The 19,284-nt window shown below is 44.4% G+C and overlaps 1 protein-coding gene across 19 annotated transcripts in view; it reads left to right on the forward strand.

The window, feature by feature from the left end:
* Positions 1-19,284, forward strand: part of KIAA1217 (KIAA1217 ortholog) — a 311,933-nt gene that overhangs the window by 268,628 nt on the left and 24,021 nt on the right. For all 19 annotated transcript variants that reach the window (XM_057731711.1, XM_057731712.1, XM_057731694.1 and 16 more), the window contains 4 exons: positions 10,078-10,253; positions 13,686-13,816; positions 14,360-14,507; positions 17,009-17,438. In XM_057731711.1, the coding sequence (XP_057587694.1) occupies positions 10,078-10,253; positions 13,686-13,816; positions 14,360-14,507; positions 17,009-17,438 (885 nt within the window). The remainder of the gene's footprint in view (positions 1-10,077; positions 10,254-13,685; positions 13,817-14,359; positions 14,508-17,008; positions 17,439-19,284) is intronic.

Here is a 19,284-nt window from a genome sequence, read left to right on the forward strand (position 1 = left end):
TGATTACAAGCCCGATAATGGAGCTATCATTAGAGAGCTCCGCAACTCCAGAACAGTCTCAAAAGAATAAAAATTGAATTAGAAATTCAAATGTTCTTTGAACTGTGTTATAAAATAGTGAAAACGAATGAAATCTTTTTGTGCTTGGCAGCCGGCTCCAGTAATTAGATAATTAAATCAATGGGAAAATCCTGGACTGTCAGGCATAGCCTATTTGAGCATTTCATTTGCAGAATGGATGGATTATTCTCAGAGGCAGAAGTTTGATGCAGACAGCATGGGGTGTGTAGATTTAAATAGGGCAAAAAGAATGTCGAGGGAGGTGAAAGAGCCTGAGATGATGATTGAGAAAACCATGAAAATTTTGTTCCCATCTTTCTACTCTTCAGTCTCGCGTGAATTATCAGTCTGAGAAAGTGGTTCTTAACCCTGGCTACCCATAAGAATCACCCGGGGCCTTTCATAGAGATATTCATACCCAAACACCTCTGCCAGAATTTGACTTCACTGGTGTGGATCAAAGGCCAAGCACTGGTGGTTCTAGAACGTTCCAGGATGAGAACTACTGCTCTTAGATATTATGAACGCTCGGTCCATTGAGATGCCTCTTGGAAATTGAGGTCTCAGCCAGCTATCACAAGGGGTGAAGCAGAAATACCCTGTAAGCATGAAAAACACACCCAGTGACTTCAGAGCCCTGACTCTAAACAATGCGCCTCATTCCCAGTGGTTAATCTACTTAGTCATAACTGATAAGAGCTAGATGGAACTTTTATGTCGTGATGGTCCCACTCCCAGGTAAGAGCTGCACCTGCAGTTAGCTGGCAAAAGAGACAGGGGAAAGTCTGGCACTTAACAAATGTGCCCTTCAAAACATGATTGGCTTTGTTCCATTTTCTGGTATGATTTAGGGGAGAAAAAAAAAGTGACAAGCTACATGTTTTTTCCAAAATGCCACAATACTTGGATCTTACCCAGGTCATCCAGTATCCACAGAAGTGGCTGCAGTTCTGCCCCTCTTTATGGGCTGAGGGGAGAGAGAAGTTTCTGGAAAAGAGGGTTCAAGTTCCTTGGGGGGGGCAGATGAGACTTGGCCTAAAGAGAGAATGGATACATCCTGCTTCTCCAGTTCCCACAATTTTTTTCTTAGTCCCTTATCTCCTCCTTTTGCTTCCTGATAAATTAAAAGCTGGATTATTCTGAACCTAGTGTTCCGTGTTTAAGACTGCTGAGAATTTACCGTGTCTTCCCAAGAGAGGGAGGAGGTAAAACAGCAACATAAAAAAGAAACATAGCAGGACACAGAGCCCTTGTGTTTGAAATGATATAATTCAGCACAGTTATCTTAAGGTGTCTTTTTGTAAGATAGTGCCTCATAAAAATGCGCAAGAGTCTCGTTTATCTTCTGACATTCAAAATGACGGTCATGGGAATGTGTGTCCCTGAGAAGAGCACGCAAGAGGTTGGCCCATGCCAAGCAGACCTATTTCTCCCCACCACGCAGAAATAATAAATGGAACTAGCACAGGAGTTGACAGTCAGGCTGCCATACAATGTATCAAGCCCTAGATAGACCTGCACACACAGTTTAGCTTAGATGCGAGTGACATCTCCAGATAACGTGTGCTCCTGACCAGGCATCCTGTCCCTGGTTCCCTTCAGCCTGGGTGGTCAGGAGTCATTCCGGGGTCTGGCTGTCATAAAACTTCCTGATTTGTTGTACAGCTGCTGTTTACTGTCACTGCTAGACAGCAAAATCAGTTCAATTAAACTATGCTGTTGGCAAGACTGATGGTCTTAGATTTTACCTGAGAAATCAAGATGAGTTTGTGAGGTACGTGTCCATTTTGAGGTGGGTGGAATGAGGGTTAGGCAGTTTCCTAGCTTCTCAGTGAAGCTGATGTGGATAACTTATTTGGTCCAATTAAATTTTTTAAAAATTTTCTTTATTTGGCCACACCAGGTCTTAGTTGAGGCAGGTGGGCTTCTTAGTTGTGGTGTGGGTTCCTTAGTTGTGGCTCACCAGCTCCTTAATTGCGGCACACAGGCTCCTTAGTTGTGGCATGTGAACTCTTCTTTGTAGCATGCATGTGGGATCTAGTTCCCTGACCAGGGATTGAACCCAGGCTCCCTGCCTGGGAGCTCAGAGTCTTAGCCACTGCACCACCAGAGAAGCCCCATTGATCCAATTAAATTTTTAAAAGCCAAGAATGTTAATTCTGAGTATTTTTATAAAAATGTCAAGGCATGGCATTCCCAATAAACTGAAGTTTCCAGAGATGAAGGGGTAACTACAACTGTACTTGCCTTCCTACTGTTGACAGTTAGAATGCTGAAAAATAAATAAATGTGTGAAACAGCTCTCTTCAGACATGGGACAGCAGACAACACAGGAATGTGATCCTTAGGAGAATGGAAGGAAAGGAGGTGAAACCTGTAACTTCCTCAGCTTCCTGTCTGGGGACTCTTGAGATCACGACACAGAGAGGGATAACGCAGAGCACTGACCATCTGACTGAGTTGAGGTTAAAGAGCTGAAGCAGCTAGAATTTGTGGAGCAAAGTACCAAATAAGAGGAAGCTCTGTGGAGAAAGAATTATGTAAATCTGTGGATCTTGTTGACTAATAAGCCAAGCACGTGTATTGTGAAAGACCACTAAGCCAGGCACAAAGTGGGAGGCTGTAAACCAGATATTTCCCATAGCTCACCCAGGGCTGGCAGATGTTTCTGTCTTGACCAGCAAGCACAAAGAGGGTTTATTAATTACCTGGGGCATTTGGTAGCAATCAGAGAAAGGCCATGGTTCAGTCTTAAGACTAAACTACCCCTAGAGTAAAGGCTACCCTAGATTCACCCTGATAAAGCTTAAACACAAGCTTCTAAAGAACAGAAATTGTCCACAAGGAAATGAACTGTCTGCCAAAGAAAGGCTAATGTCTGTAAAGGAAAACAACAAAATCCAGAACTCCATGTCCAGCATCCAATCAAAGGTTACTAGACATGTGATGATGCTGAGAAATGTGACTCATAAGCTTAAGAAAAAATCAGTCAGTGGAAACCAGTCAGCAATGACAGGGATAATGAAATCATTAGCAAGGACTTTAAAACAGCTATGGTAATTATTCTCAAGGATTCAAAAGAAAACATGAACACAATGAGACAAAAAATGGAAGGTATTTTTTTTTAAATCTAAGTGAAACTTTCAAGAGCTGATAAAACACACTATCTCAACAGATTTAATAGAAGATTAGTCACTGCTGAAATGAAATATTGGTCAACTTGAAAACATAGCAATGGAAATGTCCAAACTGAAGGATAGAGAAGAAAAAGGCTGAAGAAATTAACTGAAACTTAATGGTGGACTTCCTAGGTGGCGCAGTGGTAGAGTCCACCTGCCAATGCAGGGGACATGGGTTTGAGCCCTGCCTTGGGAAGATTCCACATGCCACGGAGCAACTAAGCCCGTGTACCACAACTATTGAGCCTGTGCTCTAGAGCCCATGAGGCACAACTGCTGAGCCCATGTGCTGCAACTATTGAAGCTCATGTGCCTAAGACCTGTGCTCCACAACAAGAGAAGCCACTGCAATGAGGAGCCTGTGCACCGCAATGAAGAGTAGCCCCTGCTCACAGCAACTAGAGAAAGCCCGTGTGCAGCAATGAAGACCCAATGCAGCCAATAAATAAATAAAATAAAGAAAGAAAAAAAGAAAGAAATTTAATGGTTCTTGGGACAGTATTAAGTGGTCAAGGGAGAAGAGACAATTACTAGAAGAAATAATGGCTGAAATTTTTCCATATTTGATGAAAGCTGCAAATCCCCTGACCAAAAATCTCAATAACTCCTAAAAGGATAAGCACACCTAAAGCAAAAGCAAATTGCTAAAAACCAAGAATAAAGAGATGAATCTTAAAAACAGCCAGGGGAGGTAGGGTTTGTATACAGGGAAACATAAATAAGAATTAACACTGACTTCTGAGAGACAAAAGTTAAGTTGAAAAAACAATGAAATGACATCTTTGAAGTACTGAAAGCAAAAAAACTCCTTCAGAAAATAGGACACTTCCCAACTCATTTTATGAAGGCAGAATTACACTAAGAGCAAAACCAGTCACAGATATTATAAGAAAAGAAAACCACAGACCAATATGCCTCATGAAAATATATGTAACAAATCCTTAACAAAATATTAGCAATTGAATCCAGCAATATATAAAAAGGATAATACATTATCCTGGATTTTATCCCAGGAGTCCAAGATTGTTTTAATATGAAAAAAAAATGAGTCAATGTGTTTGACCTTTTAGCAGAATAAAGGACACAATCATATTTCAATAAATGCAGAAAAAAAAGTGACAAAATTCAATACTGATAATAATAAAAAAAAAAACAGCATTCTTGGAGTAGAAGGAAAACTTCCTTAACTTGATAAAGGATGTCTGAAAATCCTACAGAAAACATTATAGTTAGTGGTGAAATACTACCACATTCTCCATAAAATCGGGACCAAGGCCAAAGAAACTTCCCCTCACTTCTGTTTAGCTCTGTACTGAATATCCTAGCAAGTGCAGTAAGGCTGGAAAAAGAAAAGGCATATGGATGGGAATGTTAAAAGTATTATTGGTATTACAAATGACTTTGCAATCATGATTGTGTAATATCAAATAAAAAAGATGCTTCCAGAAACAAGTGAATGTAGGCAAGATCACCAGAATCAAGTCAATATGTAAAAACATTAAAATGAGTACATACAACATACTAAATCCATACAACAGAGTACCACTCAGTATGAAAAAGAATGAACTACTAAAACTCAACAGCATGGCTGGATCTCAAAAACAGTATACTGAAGGAAAGAAGCCAGATACAAGAAGAAAAAATTCATATTGTACATTTCCATTTGTATGACATTCTAGAACAGGAAGAACTAATCTAGAGGGACAAAATGCATATTGGTGGTTTCCTTGAGCTGGGAGTTAGAAAATTGCGTGCAGGGTGTCATGAAGGAAACTTTCTAGGGTGAGAACAAATGTCTACCTTTTTTGCAGTGCTTCCATCAATATCAAAACTCATGGACCTGTGTACTAAAATGGGTATATTCTATAGTTTGTAAACTATACTTTAATAGAGTTTTTTTAAGTTAAGTGAAATTTAGAATCCCTGCTAAGCAAAACTAAATGTAATGATTTGAAGTTCTGGTGACTAATTTATTCAAAGCAGTGAGAGATGCTGACTTACTTCCTGTCTTCAGCACTGGTTTTTACACACGCTGGGAGAAAATCCTAGAGACAGTGGTAAGAACTCCAGGCAGGGAAGGTAAGTGACTGGGGACAGTGAAAAGAGAACCTATACACATCTTATTCCTTCATGATTAGCTCGTTGTTGCCTGTGTGACAGCCAGTGTGCTATGAGAAATTCCGTTTAGTCTCTCTAGCTGGCTCCAGGAAGCCCCTCTTTCTGGGAAGGAGGATCATACAGCCTGGAACTCGAGTCTCTCCCTGCCTCCCCTTTGGGTTTTGTTTTGTTTTTTAATTTATTTATTTATTGGCTGCATTGGGTCTTCATTGCTGCACACAGGCTTTCTCTAGTTGCTGTGAGCAAGGGCTACTCTTTGTTGTGGTACGTGGGCTTCTCATTGCTGTAGCTTCTCTTGTTGCAGAGCACGAGCTCTAGGCACATGGGCTACAGTAGTTGCAGCATATGGGCTCAATAGTTGTGCACAGCCTGAATAGTTGTGGTGCATGGGCTTTGTTGCTCCAAGGCATGTGGAATCTTCCCAGACCAGGGCTTGCACCTGTGTCCCCTATATTGGCATGTGGATTCTTTTTTTTAATAAATAAATAAATTTATTTATTTATTTATTTATTTATTTTATTGGCTGTGCTGGGTCTTTTTTTGCTGTGCGCGGGCTTTCTTTAGTTGCAGTGAGTAGGGGCTACTCTTCGTTGTGGTGTGCAGGCTCCTCATTGCCATGGCTTCTCTTGTTGCAAAGCATAGGCTCTAGGTGTGTGGGCTTCAGTAGTTGCAGCACATGGGCTCAATAGTTGTGGCTCATGGGCTCTAAAGCACAGGCTCAACAGTTGTGGTGCACGGGCTTAGTTGCTCCACGGCATGTGGGATCTTCCAGGCCCAGGGATCGAACCCATGTCCCCTGCATTGGCAGGGGGTTTCTTAACCACTGCGCCACCTAGGAAGCCCTGGCAGGCGGATTCTTAACCACTGTGCTGCTGGGGAAGCTCCACCTGCCTCCCCTTTGAGTGGAATAATTTGGGTGTGGCCCTATTACCAGTTGAACAATTTGAATATTACATTCAGTCACGTTCTTCTGATATGTCTCAGAAACATTACACATGTGATCCGCGGTTGATTGAACCTGGGGATGCAGAACCGTGAGTATGGAGGGCGGGCTATAAAGTTGTATCAGGATTTTTGATTGTGTGGAGGGTAGGCACCCCCACCCCTGCATTGTTCAAGGGGCAACTGTATTGTTATTCATACACTGAATATGTGTTGGGTACCTACTGTGTGCCAGAAACTGCTTGGGAATAAAGCAGACTTTGCTGTCTAGTACTCTCTGTCGAGCAGACGGTGATTGGAAAAATTACTGGGTTGAATTTGAAAGACCCGGTTCTCAGGCTGATTCTGCCCCTGCAACTGCTGAGTGACTCCAAACAAGTCACCTAACTTCTCAGGGCTTCACTTCTCTCCTCTTTCAAATTTCAATTTTAAGAATTTGAAATATTCTAGCAGTAATTTCCGGCTTCATAGCCACTGTCAGTATCCACTGCTGATTGGACCATAACTTTATTGGAGCCTGTCTGTGAGATCCGGGCAGGAGGGTTAGGTGCAGAGGGCCGTACCACACAATTCGTGGCACAGTGACATCATCTGTGCATTCCAGAGCCCTTTTCTTAGACCACGATGCTCACCCTTGGTGGCACATCAGAATCACCTGAGGGGTTTTTAAAAATTCCCAACACCAAGGCTGCATCTCAGACCAGTTAAATCAGAATCTCTCAGGGATGGACCTAGGCATTGGTCACTTTTAGACACAATCATCTACTTATTTGTCCCTTACATACCTGTTAGCATTCACTCTCAACCCCCAAAGGAAAGAGGTCTGTGGGATCTGACACATGGCAGTGAATTTGAGCGTAGCGTTTTGATAACAGCTGGTGTTCCTGTGTGTATTTAACAACGGCAGTCAGAGCAAGTCAGGGCATTAGCACTGAGCTCAAGGCATAGCTGAGGCCATGGGTCATCCCACATTTCTACCATCCAGGAAAGAATTTTAGAGTCTCCATTGTCTGTTATTATCAACATTATTGCTTAAATCAATTCACGCATTCAACGTATATGTACCGAATGCCTGCTACGTGCCAGGCACTGTGTCCTGGAGACTCTGGAGAGCAGAAATTAAGCAGGTGGAGGGAGTAGTGCATGCAAAGTCCCTGTGGCAGAAAGGAGGTTGGGCAGTCAGAAGAACTGAAAGGATGGTCATGTGGCTGGAGCAGAGAGGGTGCCAGCTGCACACAGTGTGAAGGGGCTGGCGATGTGGGAAAGGGCCAGCCCACCCCACGCCCTGTGGGCAGAGCTGTAGCTGCAGAGAGCGTGGGGGGAAGCTGCCGTCTGTGCATCGTCTCCAGACGTGTTGCCTTTCAGCAGCAGACTGACTGTTTTTAAGACCTCAATAAAAAGATATTATTAGCAAGAACAGTGTGAAAGCATGCTTGTGAGTCATACAGAGGAGGTGACCCAAGGGCGGCACATTTTTATTTGGTTCCACCGCCAGGGTTATGCTTCCTGATAACAGTAGCTCATCTGCACGGAGAGCTAGGTTTGTGCCAGGCACGACTGAAAGCACTTTACTGCCTCATGAAGTGCCATTACCAGTCTGTGAGATAGGAACTATTACTATCCCTTTTGTTGTTTTGGAGAGACACAGGGAGATTAATACAGTTCAGTCCCCTACGTAGAAATGAGTTTCATTCCAAGAACGCGTTCATAAGTCCAATTTGTTCATAAGTCCAACAAAGTTATCCTAGGTACCCAACTAACACAATCAGCTATATAGTACTGTAGTGTAATAGGTTTATAATACTTTTCACAGAAATCATACATAAGAAACAAACACAAAAAATAAACATTTTTAATCTTACAGTAGCTTGAAAAGTACAGTAGTACAGAACAACCGTTGACATACAGGGGCATGTTCGCATCTTTGAAAGTTCAAAACTTGAAGATTCGTGTGTAGGGGGCTTACAGAAAGTTAATCGCACAGCTACTGAGTGGGGAAACTTGGAAATGAACCCAGGCAGTCTCTGGATGGCCAGCTGATTGTGGTGCCTTTTTTTTTTTTAATGTAGAAGATTTTTTAAAAATTATTTATTTGGCTACATTGGGTCTTAGTTGCGGCACACGGGATCTTTGTTGCAGTGCACGGGCTTCTCTCCAGTTGTGGCCTGTGGGCTCTAGAGCGAGTGGGCTTAGTTGCTCCAGAGCATGTGGGATCTTAGTTCCCCCACCAGGGATCGAACCTGCGTCCCCTGCATTGGAAGGTGGATTCTTAACCACTGGACCACCAGGGACCCAGTCCCCATGGTGCCACGTTGATGTTTAAACATGATGGTGGTTCTGCTTGGGTGGTTCACGTTGCAACGTTTTATTTTTATTCAGAGAAAATGGAAGCCATGATGAGGGTGGTAACACGGTCAGATGGCATTTCCCCTCCGCTTGCACAGACCGTGGGCAATTGACAGAGGCGTCATCATTCCTGTGAGGCGATACACAGTCCACGAAACCAGAAAACCAAAAACAATAACAGCTAACTGAAATTTCAGGGGAACTTTAGATTTAATATAATGGGTGTAATATAATTACTGGGTTTGAGGCTGATTGAATGAACTCACTTGATGTATATGCTGTCAGAAAACTGTCCTGCTGCAGGGAAGCACTTAACACCTTCTTGGAAACAGGACTCAGATGTTTGGCTAGATTCTTGTAAAGCCTGGATTCAAACTCACACATCCTATACTCTGGGGTGAGAAACGAGAGTTCTCTGGAAACTACAAGGAAAATTACATGGAAATTGTGGTCTTAGGAAGGCAAGCAGCCTGTGTATAATCCAGGGAAATTAGTTCAGTGCCAAGAGCCTTGGGCTCGTCTGGAAATTATCATTGCCGCTGTCAACATCAAGTACTCTGTTTTTGGTATTTTTTTTAATTTATTTTTTATTGCCGTATAGTTGATTTACAGTGTTGTGCCAATCTCTGCTGTACAGCAAAGTGACTCAGTTATACATATATAGACATTCTTTTTAAAAATATACTCTTTTCCATTCTGGTTGATCACAGGATATTGAGTATAGTTCCCTGTGCTATGCAGTAGGACCTTGTTATTTATCCATCCTCTGTATAATACTTTGCATCTACTAACCCCAAACTCCCAGTCCTTCCCTCCCCCACCCCTCAAGTACTGTGTTTTGATGGTCTGTGATTGCATGGTATTTGGTCCATGGACCTATTAATTAGAGGGACACAGATTCTCTTTTAACTGATACACTGAAATAGCCCATAATCCAATCAACATTTGTTGACTACCTTTCTATGCCAAACTGTATCTCATTTAATTTTCAGAATAGCCCTGGCAAGGGGAGTGAATCCCCATCCTCAGAGATAAGGAATGTGCCCAAAGTCTCAGTGCATCTGGGAGAGTGTTTAGGGTTTGATCCAAAGTCAGCTTGGCTCTGGAGCTGGTACTCTTGGCTCTCCCTGTGAAAATACGTCAATGAGACTTCACACCCATTGCCAGGATGCACTACCAGCGTATAGAAAGAACCCTATTTTTTTGTAGGGACATGAAAGTCTGGTTGTCAGCTGGCTGCTAAAGCTCAGATGTTGGCTGAAGCAGCAATATTATATACGATCTGTGCTCTCTTCCCTTTCTCACTGAAATAAAGAAAGATTCATCTGCAGGGCTGTTTATCCAAACCTGCGCCTGGAGCCTGCCAGGCAGCCCCGGCTCCCCCGTGTCAGCCCAGCAGAGCCAACGGAGGGTGATTTCTTTTGTCCAACAGCTGCAGAACCAGGAGCTGCTGAGGGCGATGATAAGGAAGGCCGAGCAGGAAATCAGCAGCAAAGTGATCGAAACAATGAAGAGACTGGAGGACCCTGTGCAGCGACAGCGGGTCCTGGTGGAGCAGGAGAGGCAGAAATACCTGCACGAAGAGGAAAAGATCGTACGGAAGTTGTGGTGAGTCCGGTCCCTTGTTCCGTGCTTAGCTGTTCAACCTGAAAGGCAAAGGGGAGGCCAAGCCCTTCTTAGATGGTGTTCTCAGCCTCTTTCTTTATTGAGCACCTACTGTGTGCAGTTAGCGCTCTGCCGGTTCTGGGTCTCCGTGGACACTTAGTTAATGGCCTTCCATCCAAGCCCAGGAAATTCAACAATCCTTGGGAGTCAGAGCTAGTCTGTTCCAAAGTTGAAGCATCACAACTCTCCAATGGGGCTCGGCAACGCATAAAATTAAAGGGAGCCAGTGGCACGACCCAGTGATAAATGGGAAAGTCTGCATTTAATCTCAATAAATTAAAACTAATAGCCAAAATAACACAGTGCTAAAATTATCCTCCTATTATTCAACTGTAGTTAAAATCACAAAAGAAGAATTTACATGTAAAGTATGTCTGATCCAGAGTGAAAGAAGCTTCCTTGAACGTTACCCATCTTCTGTGAGGTTCTTATTGAAAACATCTATCAAGTCCCACTATTGAAATGAGCCGAGTTTTATTACACCCCAGTCACTGGGGCAGGCCCATCTATTATGTTAATGTATGTTTTGTTATGTGATGAAGATTTATCATAGAATAATTTCACCTTTTCGTATAATGAAGTCACTTACGTGGGTTCTTCTAGTGTTGGTAATCTTTTCTGCTGTTGTTTCACAGCCATCTTTTTAATTACTTTAAAAATTTTTATACAATTTTAAAGGTTATATTCCATTTAAAGTTATTACAAAATATTGGCTTTGTTCCCCACATTGCACAAGGCATCCCTGTCGCCTATCTTACACCCGTTAGTTTGTATCTGCTACTCCCCCATCCCTGTGCTTCCCCTCCCCCCTTACTGGTAACCACTAGTTTGTTCTCTGTGTCTGTAAGTCTGCTTCTATTTTGTTGTATTCACTGGTTTGTAGTATTTTTTAGCTCCCACATATAAGTGATATCTTACAGTATTTGTCCTTCTCTGACTTGTTTCCCTTAGCAGAATGCCCTCCAAGTCCATCCATGTTGCTGCAGATGGCAAAGTTTCATTCTTTTTTATGGCTGAGTAGTATTCCATCCTACATAGGTAATTCTCTTGTTTCTTGGAAAGATTAAGCATCCCAAAGTGGGATTGTAAGGAAGCAACTTTCAAATTCTTTTCATGACTAGAATCACCAGGAGCTTACATGATGGGGAAGTATTATATTCTATCACCTATTTGATAGTTGAGCTGTAGCTTATGTCACCTCATCTGTAGCTTACGTCACAACCAATGTGCCTGATTAAAATTAGAATACCCCAGGCAGTAGCAGTCTAGAGGGGAAAAAAATCAATTTGAGTTATTATTTTCCTGAAGAAGTAAATTTGACCACTGTTCATCAACATCTCAAAAATAGCCTCTAAATTTTTATTTAGTTCACGCATTTGTAGACAGTTAATCACCTACCATGAGGTAATAAGGCTATTATTTGTCTGAAATGTTTCTGTGACAGCCCCATGGTCTACAACTAGGTCTCAAGGGTTCTTGAAAAGTTCTTTTAAAAACTTATAGCCTTTTAATGTTTTGATAGAATTTCCAATAAAAAAATTTTTCTTCCAGTTTTATTGAGATGTAATTGACAGACAGCACTAAGTACAGCATAATGATTGGACTTACATCATGAGATGATTCTCACAATGTATTTAGTGAAGAGCCATCATCTCATGTAGATACAGAATTTAAAAAAATTTTTTTCCTTCCGATGACAGCTCTTAGGATTTACTCTCCTAACAAATTTCATATATAATATACAGAAGTGTTAATTATATTTATCATGTTGTACATTATACCCCTAGTACTTATAACTAGAAGTTTATACTTTTCTCCACCTGCCGCCTGCCCCACACCCAAGGCTTCTGGCGGTGGAAGAGCTGTTTGCTTACTGCCACCTAGTGGTTCTTCAAATCAATGTTCTCTTCCCATTTCTTTAAGAGGAGTTTTTCTGTTGTCAGATTTTACAGGCAAAGTGAAATGACGCACCCCATCTAGGGCGGGGTTATTAATGGGCCCAGGCGACAGGATGTTATTATTGGTGTCTGTCTGGTGAAGTGAGAGACCTCTACTGGCACTGGCAGTGCCCTAAGAGGGGTGTGCATGTGTGCACCCCAGAAATCAGATCTGTGATCGTTCCTTCTCTTTGTAGCCTGGCGAGGACACTCAATCCTTATTGATGGGACAGTCAGTATAAAGCAGAGGTTCTGCATCAGGGGGCAAGTTCGTTCCCCTCCCCTCCCCCCAGGGACATGTAACAAAGGCCTGCAGACATGCGTGGTTGGCACAAGTAGGGGAGGTTGCTGCTGGCATCTGTCATAAATGGGTGTCGAATTTTGTCAAAAGTTTTTTCTGCATCTACTGAGATGACCATATGTTTTTATTCTTGTTTGTTGATGTGGTGTTTCACACTGAGTGATTTACAGATATTGAAAAAATGCTTGCGTCCCTGGGATAAATCCCACTTGATCCTGGTGTATGATCCTTTTAATGTATTGTTGGATTCGGTTTGCTAGTATTTTGTGGGGATTTTTGCATCTGTGTTCATCAGTGATATTGGCCTGTAATTTTCTTTTTGTGTGCTATCTTTGTCTGGCTTTGGTATCAGGGTGATGGTGGCCTCATAGAATGAGTTTGGGAGTGTTCCTTCCTCAGCAATTTTTTGGAAGAGTTTCAGAAGGCTCGGTGTTAACTCTTCTCTAAAGGTTTGATAGAATTCACCTGTGACGCCATCTGGTCCTGGACTGTTGTTTGTTGGAAGTTTTTTAATCACAGATTCAATTTCAGTATTTGTGACTGGTCTGTTCATATTTTCTATTTCTTCCTGGCTCAGTGTTGGAAGGTTGTACCTAAGAATTTGTCCATTTCTTCTGTGTTGTCCATTTTGTCAGCATACACTTCTGCTCCTGGCATCTAGTGTGTCGAGGCCAGAGGTGCTGTTAGGAACCTGTCCTACAGTGCACAAGACAGGTTCCCCCCTGGAAAAGAATTACCTGGTCCCAAAGGTCAAGTGCCAAGGTCGAGAAGCCCATGCTAAAGCAATCCAGGCTCCTCCTCTTGCACCCTCTCTCCCTCTCTCTCCTCTGTCACATCACAGAGTGCACACACCCCTCCGTTAGTTGGCATCAACATCAGAGGGGGTCCTTTGTCAGCCAGGCAGCCAACCTGGGCCTCCCCCTAGACAGCCCCAGGAAAACACCCTCGCACCCACCTCCGCAGAATATCTTAAGCCACATCAAGCTACTCCCCTACCAGGTGCTCCCACCACCTCTGTGGGAGGCCAGGGAGTGGCTGGGATGCAGCACAGGAGGGGAGGCCAGGCGGTGGGGCTCAGGGGTCCCTCTGCTCCTGCACTGTCCTTTTCACTCCATCTGTGGTCTGCTCTCCCCTCAGTAACCTAGAAGACTTCGTTGAAGATTTAAAGAAGGACTCTGCCTCGGCCAGCCGCGCGGTTACTCTGAAAGACGTGGAAGACGGGGCTTTCCTCCTGCGCCAAGTGGGAGAGGCTGTAGCTTCCCTGAAAGGTGAGTGTCCTCCCTGGAGGAGGAAGTCTGAAGCCTGTGTCCTGGGGTGTTTGAAAATCCGTCAGACAGTGGAGGTTTATTCGAGCATGTGGGCAGGTAGTCATCCAACACTTACGTATGCCAGGCACTGTTCTGGCACTCGGGATACATCCCTGAACAAAACAGGCAAGCATCCCTGTCTTTGGGGCGCTGATATTTTTAGTGGCTGCTGTCATATTTAGGAGTAAATGATTCTAATAACTGTGCCTCTTCTCTGGGCTCTTACAGTGCACTGGGGCATCTGTGTGTAGTTCATTAAACACAACCCCGGGATGGGGGGGGGCGGCACATGAACTTATCCCAAACGTACAGACAGGAAATAAGACCTAGGGGGGCTCTGCCTTTGCCCCAGGTCATGCTGAACCCAGCTCAGCCCCTTGAAGGCACGTGAGCTGCGCTGTGGCGGATGAACCCCACGCTTCTCAGCCCTGTCCAGGTGCGGGACAGGGGGCTTGCTGTTCTAGCTCCTTCTCCTATAGCTCACCAGCTGCTCTTGGCCTGCAGGAGAATTTCCCACCTTACAAAACAAGATGCGAGCCATCCTGCGCATAGAAGTGGAGGCTGTGCGGTTTCTGAAGGAGGAGCCACACAGGCTGGACAGCCTTCTGCAGAGGGTGCGCGGCCTGACTGACACCCTGACCATGCTGCGCAGGTGACCTGGGCTTCCCGGGGGTGGGGCAGAGGTGGGGCTTCCTGAGGGGCGGAGCTTCACGGGGCAGGGCTGGGGTGTGAACTGATAGTTTGAGGACAGTCTTCTTGTTGGTTCTGATCTCATAGCCAGGCAGGCTGTAGGAGTTGTACATTCTGTCTGCTCCATCCCTACTGTTGGCTGTCAAGAATATAAAAATAAACCAGGTAAACAGGACCCCTGCCCTTATAACACTTCCTTTCCCACATGGGGAATAGAGACAACCACTTCCCAACAGTGGCAGTCCTGAATTTTCCTTGTTTTTAATAGAACTAGGAAACTACAGAGATGCGACCCTTCAGAAGTAACATGTAAGAAACTTTCTTGGGAGAATTTTAATCATTAACTATAATCTTTTGATGAGATTTGTAGGAGAATATGTTAAATGTGCAGTTGACTTGTAGATGAATTATGAACCCATAAGGAGCGAATGAGATTTTTCCGCAGTGACCTCAAGAAAGAGCCTCTTTTGAGATGTTAATGCTACAGAGCACTCTTACAATCACCTGCATAAGTTTCAGGGTGCCGAAAACAATCTGAATTAAAACAACAATGGCCTCCTCCTGCAGAGACCACATCTTCCTGGCACAGGAAGAAATTGTACCTGAATTACATTTTCTCAGAGGTTCACTCATTTTAACTTGCCAGAGTGAACTTTTTCAAGTAGGATAAGAATATGTTCAAAGAATTCTTCATTAAGCTCTTACCTAAACATGGAACCCATCCACAAAGCCTAAAACAAACCATCCTTATGAAGTGTTTGTTTATAGAGGCAGCAAGCTGGCTGGTCACCCTGCCCACCCTCTCTTCTCTTCCCTGAAAAACAATTTTAAAAACATTTTAGACCCAGCACAGATGAAGCTCAGTATTTGTCTTATCTCCATCTAAAAAAAAGATGGGATCGTGGTCGTGAATGTTATAGGACTTTTTGTCCCATAAATGGTCAGTGGTGAGAATGATAAGGCCAGTTAACTAACTTTAAAAATAAAAATAGAGGAAATATTAGCTGCCACCAGGCTGCTCATCACAGGCCTTTATACGATTAATGTTTTCTTGGTATCTTTCCTGTGTAACGTACTGTACTCAGCTCTGTGGAAGACACAAGAAGGAAGGTAGGCATATGCACGCCCCCAAGGCCCAGCACGTGTCCTGGTGTCTGACAGAGAGGACAGAGCGGGTGACAGTCAGTTCACAGCAGCTTAGTGGCTTGGGGAGCTGCTGCAGGGATTTGATATGTGTTGAATTCGAGGTGCTGGAAGGATAGCAAAACAGAGTTGCCCATAAGGCACTTAGAATGTGGACTGAAGTTCAAGAGACAGAGTTAGAGGGAGTCCCTGCCTAACTAGGAGGGAGGGAGGGAGGAGAGATTTAGAATTGAAAGTCGCCTTCATGAAGATGATTACTGAAAATGGAAGAGATGGCTAGGATAGAATGAGATGCAAAGGAGGAAACAGACCCTGGGGGATTTGGGATTGAAGGGACGGGGTAGGTAAAGAGCAAAAGAAACAAAGAAGTGTGTAGCAGAGGAGAGTGGTAGAAAGCAATGCCTTCTTTCAAATCAAAAAAAGAATGCTTTGATAAGGGAATGAGGGACTGATTAAAGATCACGGGTCGGGTACCATGTTTGACAGTGGCTTCCATGTGACTGTGTGGACCGTAGCCACCATCCCTGAGGAAGGCACTGAACAGCATCGTCACCATCATAATTATAACCTCCAGAAAACTATCTGAGGCTCACAAAGGGGAAGTTCCCAGCATTACAGAGCTACAACATGGTAGAACTGATACTCAAAGACAAGCCTGTCTGACCCCGAAGGTCATGTCTTTTCCAGTGCACCGTGGGTGGAGATGGACAGACAGCATCAAATGACCCCCTAAAGCAGAGGAGGATGAGGACTAACCCAGTGATTAGATTTGAAATTGCTCTTGACGTTGCAGAAAGGCTGGTCAGGTCCAGGTGGGATGGCCAGAAGGCACCAGGCTGAGCTGTAGGAAAAGCAGGCAGAAGGAATTGGCATATTGACCACATTCCCAAGATGTGTAGCAGTGAAAGGAAGAGAGGATGGAGGGTTTATGGAGCTTTGGGTCAGAACCGAGCATTTCTGAGAGTGCCCAGGCCCGGATCAGGTGCAGGAGTTATTGTTAGACGCATGGGTCCACTTTTTTGGGTGTCCACCACCTAAATGGTGATGGGATTGCATCAATCTGGACACAACAGTGCAAGTGCAAAGGGAAACACAGACCATCTCCAGAGGGAAAAAGTAGGAAAGCAGCTGCCAGAGATAACTAGGAGGCAATTAGGTTGCTATGGAAACCCTCACCTCTAAGCTGCTACTCCAGGTTTTAGAATGTCTTAATTTTGCAACAAAATCTTGCCTGGCTTTGGGATGACACAGCACTCGAGTATACCATACAACTAAAATGCACGTTATCTAGTTCATGCTGCTGTGCGTGGTTTCTCCCAGGCACGTCACTGATGGGCTTCTGAAAGGCACAGATGCAGCCCAGGCCGCACAGTATGTCGCTATGGAAAAGGCCACAGCTGCTGAAGTCCTGAAGGCCCAGGAGGAGGCCCCCCACGCCTCGGGCCAGCCCCTCCCCGGTGCGGGCGTCCCCGGCAACGTGAAGTCAGAAGTGGTGTCCTTGACAGTTCACCACGCTCAGAGCTCTCCTGTGGTCATCCAGCCGTCCCAGCTCTCCTCCGCGCTGCTGAATCCGGCCCAGCACTTGCCCGGGGCCCCCGGTCCTCACCCGGCCAGCCCTTCTGCTGGCACACAGGAGGGGACCTCAGCTCTGCAGTCCCCGCAGATGTCCGGGAATGGGGCCTCCGTGCAGAGCTTGGTCGTTGACGAAATCCACAGCATGAGTGCCAAGAACAGGGCGGTGTCTATCGAGGTACAGTCCTATTCCATTTTTCGTAATTCCATGAAGGAGGAAAGGAATTCCTTTCCCTCCAAGAGTTTACAGTCTAGTTGTAGAGGTATATTTTTATCTGATACATATATGCATCATCAAAGATATATTTTTATCAAATATATTATCAAAAATATATGTATAACCTGTTTTATATAGATTTTTTTTAAACTGTAAATGGGTTTCAATGGCCAGGTTAAGAGAAAGGCCATCAGATTTCAGAGAAGGGTCAGGCACCTGACCAGTAGGAAGGTGAGCCAGTGGTGTGCTAGTCTGTGTTTAACAACCAGCTCTATGATGGGAAAAGCCTGATCTGTAGTATTTGCCAGTTTCTGTGGTGGAAAGACTCCCGCCATCACTGATATCACTGGTGGGCCGATGGGAAGAAGGGTGATGATCAGCCCTCCCGAGCCAGTGACCATGAAAATGAAGTAGAATCTGGGTAAGCAGAGAAGGGTGGTGAGGCCATTCTAGGATAGAGGGACCCTGGGGCAAGGCTGGACCTTGAGTAAACCTGTTTGAGTGAGACAAGAAAGAGGAGATAAGGCTGGCAAACCAGCTGCAAGATGACTTGGGGGAGCTTCCTCACCAGTCCCAGGTGGCTGAGGTTTGTTCCATGGGTATCAGAGAAATGCTGCAGGTTGGACCAGTGATAGATTAAAAAAACATGGCGTCTTCAGAAAATTAACCTGGAAACAATATGCAGAATTGATTGAGGTGGTGGGTCTCGAATTAAGGGTGCGGGATGGGAAGTTGTCACAGAAGTCTCAGAAGGAATGAGAAAGGAGGTCTCAAGGTCACACTATAGAGAAAACTTGATGAAAAGACTGTTTAAAAACACAGCAAGAACTGGTATCAGTGCTCAAGCAGCACACTGCATTTCTCTGGTGCTCTCCTTCCTCTTCCCTGGGAGGTTTCCTCCGCTCATTACCATGTCCTCAGCCACCTGGTCCTAACCATTCCTGCCTCTCTTGCAAGTCGGCAGTGGGTAATGCTGGCTAGCCACTAGGTGGCTCCCCTCTGCCCCAGAGTCAGTGGCTGTGCCCCCCTCATCCAACTTAGCTGCTCACGAAATGCATAAGATGGGGTGAAACGTGATGGCCTGTCAGGGAGGGGGAGGGGACTGAAAACAGATTTCCTCCTGAGAATTAGTGGCTCTACCACTTTAAACACCTCTACATTTAAAGGATGTCAGGGTGCTTCTTTTATTTAAAAATGTTTATTGAGACCCCACTAGGCAGAGCTCCCGTTGTCATGTGTATATTTTAAGTTCTGACGGCACCCTGTCTAAGTCATCTCTGAAATGCTCTGAACCACAGTGAGGAGGCCTGAGTCTTCCTGCCTGCTCTGCTGCTGCGCTTCATTCACTCAGAAGATGTTACTGAGCCCGTGTGTGCCAGGCCCTCCTAGGCTCTGCGGCAGGCAGCGAACAGAAGGGACCAAGCCCAGCTCTGGTGATAATAAACGCTAGGAAGGGAAGATCGAGGAGGCTAAGGATGGTGACAGTGGTGGCCGTTACTCATAGAGAGTGTTCGGCAAATCCCTCATCTCACTGGGCCGCCCCGTGTTCTCACGTGTAAAATCTCTGTGACCTCTGGGGTCTTTTCCAATTCTGACATTATGGGATTCCACTAATCCCGGTGCTCATTTCCACTCTGCCCTCCTGGAATTATTAATGTGGCATCTCAGAATCACAGGAAAATGTTCTTTTAAAAAATGTACAGATATTTTAAAATGCATTTTATGTATTCCTCCCTATTGTAGAACTTGATGGAACTTAGAGATGATCTCAGTAACTCATTTTGTAAACAGGAAAATGTGACCCAGA

Source organism: Hippopotamus amphibius, chromosome 4 (genome assembly GCF_030028045.1).
Source record: "Hippopotamus amphibius kiboko isolate mHipAmp2 chromosome 4, mHipAmp2.hap2, whole genome shotgun sequence".
Taxonomy (NCBI): Eukaryota; Metazoa; Chordata; class Mammalia; order Artiodactyla; family Hippopotamidae; genus Hippopotamus; species Hippopotamus amphibius.